The sequence below is a fragment of the Prenolepis imparis genome, unplaced genomic scaffold (assembly GCF_030444845.1).
Source record: "Prenolepis imparis isolate NDT839.2.m4 unplaced genomic scaffold, iyPreImpa1.0 SCAF_9, whole genome shotgun sequence".
In the NCBI taxonomy this organism is placed as follows: Eukaryota; Metazoa; Arthropoda; class Insecta; order Hymenoptera; family Formicidae; genus Prenolepis; species Prenolepis imparis.
In genome coordinates this window covers 17806121-17814410 of record NW_028141167.1, presented here as the reverse complement: position 1 = coordinate 17814410, position 8290 = coordinate 17806121, and the positions used below count along the sequence as shown (strand labels likewise).

The 8290-nt window shown below is 51.8% G+C and overlaps 1 protein-coding gene across 1 annotated transcript; it reads right to left on the bottom strand.

The window, feature by feature from the left end:
- Positions 1-761: 761 nt before the first annotated feature.
- On the bottom strand, positions 762-1487 carry LOC145940238 (uncharacterized). The gene has a single exon (XM_083045152.1). It carries the CDS (start codon positions 1485-1487, stop codon positions 762-764), a length of 726 nt encoding a protein of 241 aa, XP_082901278.1.
- Between the last annotated feature and the right edge of the window lie 6803 nt (positions 1488-8290).

The window sequence follows — 8290 nt, the reverse complement described above, 5'->3', positions numbered from 1 at the left end:
CGAAGAGCGGCGATGAATGCGTCGGAGGAATAATCCGAGACGAGCTCCAGGTGGATGGCCTTCGACCAAAAGCAGATGAAGACTGCGATGTAGCCCTTGTAGGCGCAATGTCCACGACCTTTGTTCGTCCGGATGAGGATTGGCCCTGCATAATCCACCCCAGTGCGAAGAAATGGTCGCTGGAGTGACCCGATCGGGCGGTAAATTGCCCATCGGAGGTTGTGGAGCAGCCGCCCGCCACCTGGTGCAAGTGACGCAGCGATGAAGTAGCTGTTTGACGACGGCTCTTCCTCGTGGCACCCAGAAGCGGAGACGAAGCAATCCGAGCGTGAGTTGCGCTCCTCCGTGCAGAGTCCGGCGATGACAGGAGTCAACTAGCAGTCGCGTCAACCATGACGTTGGCGGAGCGATCATCGGGTGCTTTTCATCATGCGGCAACAGAGCATTTTTTAGGCGTCCTTCCACTCTCAGTACGCCGTGGTCGTCGAGGAATGGATTTAGCTTCACCAGCGAGCTGCGTGGTGATAGTCTGCGTCCGGCAATGATGGCGGCGACCTCGTCAGGAAAGTGGAGCGCTTGCATCAGTCGAAGCCAACGAAACAGCGCAGCGTCCAGTTCATCCGAATCCAGCGGTAATCCAGGGGTGCCAGCGGGTTTCGTTGTGCGACGCCAGCGCAGACACCGTGCCGATACACGCAGCAGGCGGTGCAGAGTGGAAAACCGAAGAAGGAGTTCCGGTTCGACAACGACGTCCCTCTCGATCAGCAGGCTGGTGGCTCTGCTCTCTGGAAGGTCCTCTTCAGGCCCATCTCGGTGCTCGGCCATGCAGCTTCTGCTCTCAGCAGCCAGGTGGGTCCTGTCCACCACAATGCGTGGTTGATGAGTTCGCTTGGATTGATTCCTCGCGATGCACAGTCTGCAGGATTGTCTCGTCCGGCCACGTGTCTCCATCGTGCGTTGGGCAGCTGCGTTTGAATGTGAACTACCCTGTTGGCGACGAAGATCTTCCATTTTGAGGCGTGCCCGCGGATCCAGTACAGGGTGACCTTGGAATCAGACCAGAGATAGATCGGCGCTGTTGCAAGGTCGAGCGTGTGGCAGACGTGATGCATTAGATTGGTGAGTAGTGTGGCGGCGCAAAGTTCCAGTCTTGGCAAGGTTACTTGTTTGACGGGAGCTACCTTGCTTTTACCCATCATCAATCTAGCTGAAACTTTAGCCCTTTCAGATACACGGAGATACACAGCGGCGGCATAACCTCGTTCTGAAGGGTCTGCGAAACCATGCAGTTGAAGATGTGTGTCGGCATCTCCAGTGCAGAGCCAGCGAGTCATCCGTATGCGATCAAGAAGCGGAAGTTCTTCCAGCAGTTTTTTCCACTGTCGTACGTCAGCTAATGGGAGTGGGGCGTTCCAATCCAATCGCTGCAGCCACGTCGTCTGGATCATGATCTTCGCCCGAATCACGACGGGTGCTAGCCAGCCCATCGGATCGAACAGCCTAGCGGTTTCGGCGAGGACTCGTCTCTTCGTGAATTCCGTGATCGTTCGTGGATGAAATACAAAGGAGAATTGATCCTCGTGCGGGTGCCAGCGGAGGCCTAGGGTGGAGTGTGTTTCTCCTTCCTAGAGTGCGGTGAGCGTTGGAGCCGATGTTCCTGTGGGATTCTTGTCAAGATTCTTTCTTCGTTCGCTGCCCATTTTCTTAAGTAATCCGCCCGCCATGCAGAGATTGCGAAGTTACTTTTGCAGCATGGTCGCATCCGCCAAGGTGTTCGCGCCGGTGACCACGTCGTCCACGTAGCAGTCACGGCTTAGTGCGACTGCACCGCGGGGAAACTGACCTCCTTCATCCACCGCGAGTTGCTGCAGTGTTTGGATGGCAAGAAAGGGTGCGTAAGCGAGACCGTAGGTTACCGTCTTCAGCCGATATTCTCGTACTTCGTCATCACCAGAGTGGCGCCACAGGATCGTCTGAAAGCCGTAGTCGTCCGGATGCACGAGGACTTGCCGGTACATCTTCTCGATGTCCGTGACGAAGACGTACCGGCGCCATCGGAGCAGTATGACGGTAAGCGCTGGCAAGAGATTTGCTCCGATGAGGAAATGAGCATTCAACGACTTACCCGACCGTATTCGTTACGATCCGTTGAAGACTACCCTGAGTTTGGTGGTGATGCTGGACTCCTTGAGGACGCCGTGGTGTGGTAGGTAGCACTTGTTTTTCGAGTCACTTGGCAGTGTGCTTATCGCCTCCATGTGTTGCAGGTCCTCGTACTCCCGCATGAAGCTTCGATAGAAGTCACCGAATCGAGGATCTCAGTCGCATCTCCGTTCCATCGTCAGCAGGAGGCGTTCGGCCGGTTTGCGGGACTCGCTGAGGGTTGTCGGCGGCGAGAAGAATGGCAACCTCACTACGTATCTCTCGTGCGTGTGTGTGTGTGTACGCACAAAGAGCTCCTCACATCGTTCTTCGTCGGGGGTGAGCGGAGCGACTGCGGTGGGTTCCTTCTCCAGCTGCCAAAATTGTTGAACCAGCTTAACTAGGTTGTGGTCAGCGGAGCACTGGAATGTGCGGCGTTGTTCTTCTGCGGATGCTGCGTCCGAGCCCCAGGAGAGAATCCATCCTAAAGACGTCTTCTGGGCGATCGGGATCTGGGGTCCGCCCTTGCGTAGACCCTCTTCAAAGATCGAAGAGCATACTTCCGCTCCCAGGAGAAGCTCCGCTGAATCGCCCTCCTGGTATTGAGGGTCAGCCAGCTGAAGACCTTGAATGTGCGGCCAGTTGCGGTGACGTTTTGCTGCGATGCCTTGTTGCAGCGAGAGGCGTGGCAACACAAATGCTGCTACGCACAGTTTGGCGTCGGTCACGTTGGAGTTGATGTTCAACGTGACTTTGCCGCGGGTTGATCCTGGACGTGTGCCTTCAACCCCGAAGATGGCCATGTTCGTGTGGAATCGTGGCAGCCGTAGTCGCTGTGCTAGCGTCTCGGAGACTAGTGACACCTCGGAGCCTTGGTCGATCAAGACTCGGACGTCGTGCGGTGATCCATTGCGGTCGGCGATTTTCACGCGAGAGGTTGCGAGGAGGACTGCCTTCTTATCTACGTTCTTGTGAACCGTGGTGAGTGTGGTGGCCTCAGGTTGTGAGCGTGTATTGTATGCGTCGTGCAACATAGTGTGGTGACGTGCGTTGCAAGTGAGACAGTTCTTCTTCGATTGACATTTTGCCATGAAGTGGTTACCGAGACAATTGAAACATAGTCGGTTTGTCTCGACAAATGCTTTCCGATCGGCAGCTGATTTGGCCTTGAAATCGCGGCACGTCATTAGTGGGTGTTTCTCGTGGCAAAGTGCACACTGCGGTGTATCAGTTCCGTGCTTTGCGACGTGAGTTTTGGCAGTGCGTGGTGAATCACTGGAAGTCTTCACGAAGTTCTTCGGTCTTGCGGCGTTGAGTGTTAGCATTCGTCGACTGATGAACTCGAGAAGTGCCTCGTGACGTGGAGGTTCAACGGAGTCCGACGTGGAAGACTCCCATTCCAGCCGGGTGCGTGCGTCGAATAGTTCGATGACTAACAAGTAACACTACTCAAGTGCCATTCGCCGATATTCTTGAAACTTTGCACACACGTAGTACATCGAGAAACATTAAACACGTGTTTTTTTTATTTTGGCTAACAAGGCGTTTTAAGATCGGGTATAGTACCACTATCTTGCTTTCACTGGCTGGGTAGACTTTCCCATTGCCTACAGTTTCCGCCATTTGGATGCGTCATATTGAATTTTTCATCCGCCACCTCTAGATTGATATAACTGTTGCCAAAATCGTAATCATGTATCTAATAAACTTCGCAAGTGGCGTTAAATAAAGTTTTAGAAACTTCTGCGATTTTGTTCACCATTTTGTATTTGCCATTCTGAATCTCGTTAAACTAATGTCAAAATCATCATTAGCGATCTCAAAAACACGCAGACAATGGGAAGGTCTACCCAACCAGTGAAGGCAAGATAGTGGTACTATACCCGACCAGTGAAGGCAAGATAGTGGTACTATACCCGACCTTAAAACGCCTTGTTAGCCAAAATAAAAAAATACGTGTTTAATGTTTTTCGATGTACTACGTGTGTGCAAAATTTCAAGAATATCGGCGAATGGCATTTGAGTAGTGTTACTTGTAAGTGGTTGAAGAGATCCATCCCGTGCGTTGAAGAGCTCCATCCGGCTCGAAGGACCAACAATATGTTCACGAGCGCGTGCAGGAAAGCGGATATAGTGAGGAAGCGAAGTGTTCACATAAATCACTGGGGTGGTGGTTACACATACGAGAAAAAAGATACGTGAAATTAATAGAAAACTATCAATTTATTCGATCACTTTCAAAGAACTTTTATACACGAGACAATCGAAAAAACGAACAGATGGAGCGGACACTTGTATAAGTAAAGCGCGATGTGTATCGTACGAAGGTCGAGAATCGATAAACCGTGGGTTTGACCGCTTAACAGAATACGAATATAACGTGTAATCGAGTCAGCTGTTTTGAACTGAGAAGTGAGCGCGAGGGGCGCGCGCGGTAAGACGCACAGCGCACGAAAAACCGCGTAAACACGACGGGCGCGGGATATATAGGTATATACATAGAGTTAATACAAGACGTGAGCGGTTGGTGTTGATTTCGTGAGATGTAAATGAGATTATGTGAAAACATGAATGCAGACATAATGCAAGAAGAAAAAGAATACAATAAAAATTCTTAACATTACCGCCCGCCTCAGGGGCGTTGTAACGTCAATGAGGAAAAAAAATGAGCGAGAAAAAAAAATGAAGAGCGATGAATAATTACAATGAGAATGCGATACAATTGAGATTTTGAAAGATGAGATAAATTAAAAAAAAGAAAAAATTAAGTCGCGACGGGGAGCGGACTCAATTTGACAATCGGCCGTTTAAACTCAGACGCGGAGGTACGAACCGTAACGACGCGTACGCGACCGTCGCTGCCCGGATGCGTAGCTGTCACGTGCGCGAGAGGCCACTTCGCGGGTGGATATCGTTCGTCCAAGACAAGGACAAGATCTCCGATTTGTAGCGGCCGAGTGGAGAGATGCCACTTGTTCCGGGTTTGAAGTCGTTGGAGATATTCCGTTGACCACCGAGACCAGAATTTATCCAGCGTTTGGCGAACAAGCTGCCAACGAGATAGCCTTGATGTTGGAATCTCATTTAGTGACGGCTTTGGTAGGACGATAATTGGCTCGCCGATGAGGAAATGCGCAGGAGTGAGCGCGCTAACGTCTGCCGGGTCGTCGGATAGCGCGCAAAGCGGTCTGGAGTTGAGCACCGCCTCGATTTGAATAAGAAGAGTGCTGAACTCTTCATAGGTTAGCACGGTGTCGCCGATGAGTCGTCTCAGATGGAACTTCGTAGACTTTACTGCGGCTTCCCACTTGCCTCCGAAGTGTGGAGAGGAAGGAGGGTTGAATCTCCATTCCGTTCCGTCAGCGGCAAGCAAGTGAGCAAGCTCTGCGACTTCTCGAGATGCGGAATCGAATAGTCGTCGGAGTTCAGCGTCTGCTCCGACGAAATTCGTTCCGCAGTCGCTGATGAGTATAGTACAGCGTCCTCGTCGTCCAATGAATCGGCGGTAGGTGGCGAGGAAACCTTGCGTCGAATAATCCGTTGCCAGATCCAAAGGTACTGCTGAAGTGGAGAAGCAGACGAAATCGACGAGGTAAGCTTTGTATGACCTCGACGCTCGACCTCTCCAGGTTCGGAGAGTGTAAGGTCCGGCGTAGTCCACTCCAGAGGTTAGAAATGGGCGCGTTGGTGTTACTCGTGATGATGGAAGAGACCCTATCATCTCTTGCGCAGTTGCAGCGCGATAGCGAGCGCATTTGACGCAGCGGCGTATTAAAGCGCTGACTGGAGCACGTCCTTCCAGGATCCAGTATTGTTGGCGCAGCGTGGCTAAAACGACTTGTGTACCGCCATGGAGAGTTCGATCGTGAATATCTGAAATCAGAAGACGAGACAACACAGCATCGCGAGGAAGGATCGCTGGATGTCGTCCGTCTGGGTCGAGAAGTGAGTTCTTAAGACGTCCTCCAACACGAAGGATTCCATCAGCGTCCACGAATGGAGCCAACTTGAGAAACGGATGAGATCTCGGCAGTGGCGTTTTACTGGTGCACACCTCAAGCTCGTGCGAGTAGTAGGCTTGCTGGGTGTGTTTTATCCAGAACGTTCGAGCGGTGTGGATCTCTTCCGGGTGTAGAATTCTAGAAACGTGACGCTCGGTCCTTAGGCTATTGCACGGCTACGCAGGATCCATGCCGTGACATGAAGAAGTCGAGTGAGGCTAGAAAAACGCTCGATTAGATCCGAGCAAGAAGCAGGGGTACTTAATGCGACTGCTAAGACCCTGTGAGATCGTCTTTCCTCCATGTTAACATCATCAGTAGGAGGAGATGTGGATGGCCACCCTACTGAAGCACCCTGAAGCCAGACAGGTCCACGCCACCACAGCTCGTGTGATTGGAGAAAGCCCTCGAGAGATACAGTCGGCTGGATTTTCACAGCCAGATATATGATGCCATTGTGCTTTTGGTGCTCCTTGATAGCAGCGACTCGGTTGGCGACAAACTCCTGCCACTGCGATGGATGTCCGCGAATCCACGCGAGACAGACGCTTGAGTCGACCCACCGATGAGCTGGAACGTGTTGATAGTTGAGGATTGAGCGAACGCGAGCCAGAAGACGAGCCATGAGAACAGCTGCTGTGAGCTCCAGCCGAGGTATTGTTTGCTTTTTGAGTGAAGCCACCTTGCTCTTAGCAACCAGCAAGGTGACCTTGGCATCTGCGAAGTTAGAGATGGAGCGGATATATAGCACTGCTCCGAGTGCGTCCTGCGATGCATCTGAGAATCCATGAAGCTCGAGACCTTGGCTGCTGGATGATGTGCCGAGCCATCGAGGAATTGAAAATTCGGAGACTCCTCGGAGATCCTCATCGAAGCGCTTCCATTCTTGGATGAGAGATTGCGGCAGGGGATCATCCCATCCGAGATTTGATTCCACAAGTTCTGTATGAAGATCTTGCCTATGATTGTAACTGGAGAGAGCCAACCGAGTGGATCAAAAAGTTGAGCGACGCGAGATAGGGTGGCCCTCTTCGTAAACTTGATGATCGGATCGGAGTTGCTAGCGTTGAACTTGAAGGCGTCAGAAGCTGGATGCCACGTGAGACCTAAAGTGCGAGCCTCAGATTGCAACTCTCGAGTGGAGGTGAGCTCTGACGAGTTAGGGAGCTTCTGCAAGATCTCCTCACAGTTGGCTGAGCATTTCTGCAGCTTGAAACCGCCCGCCTTGAGGAGCTGCACTAACTGAATAGCCTTGAATTGTGCATCCTGTGGATTATCGGCACCTGAGAGCACATCGTCGACGTAAATGGCCTTGCGGATGATCTCCGATGCCTGAGGAAAGGCGAGTTCCTCGTCCGTTGCGAGTTGCTGTAGAGCTCGCAGAGCCAAATAAGGCGCACAGGTTAAACCATAAGTGACTGTCGTGAGCTGATAGCTTCGAGGCGTGTCGGTCGTGCTCCAAAGAATCTATTGAAATTGTCGATCTTCTTGGTGCATCACGATTTGCCGGTACATCTTCTCGATGTCCGCGGCAAATGCGAAGGCGTGCGTTCTCCAGCGGAGGATGACGGCATCGAGATCTTGCTGGAGCTTAGGACCAGCGTGCAGACAATCGTTCAATGACAATCCTGTAGAAGTGCGAACTGAGCCGTTAAATACTACTCGCAATTTGGTTGTCGAGCTTGTTTCACGCAGCACTCCATGATGCGGCAGATGTATGATGGGCTTAGAAGATGATGAAGATGGCGTCATGTGACCCAGAGCTTCGTATTCCTCCATGAACTCTGTGTAAAGTTGATCGAAGGCTGCTTCACCTTGGATGCGTTGACGCATGCGAGCGAAAGATCGTCGAGCGGCAGGTAGAGAATCGCCAAGATTGTTGTTTGAAGATCGGAAGGGCAGTCTGACTGTATATCGCCCTGTCTCATCTCGAGAATGTGTATTGCGAAAATGATCTTCGCACGCCTGTTCGTCTGGAGTGAGGCTTAGAAGGATTGAAGGACGGATATCTTCCTGCACCCAGAACCGTTGAAGAGCATCCTGGAGATCCGCCTCTTCAGGTTGACAGCGAGAGACAACGTACGACGAGCGACACGAGATGGTTTGAGCGTGGACTGGCCCAGAAACAATCCAACCTAACGAGGTGT

Bases quoted from the DNA above. Each gene is read 5' to 3' on its own strand.
- LOC145940238 (XM_083045152.1), bottom strand. From the start codon at position 1,487: ATGGGCTGGCTAGCACCCGTCGTGATTCGGGCGAAGATCATGATCCAG.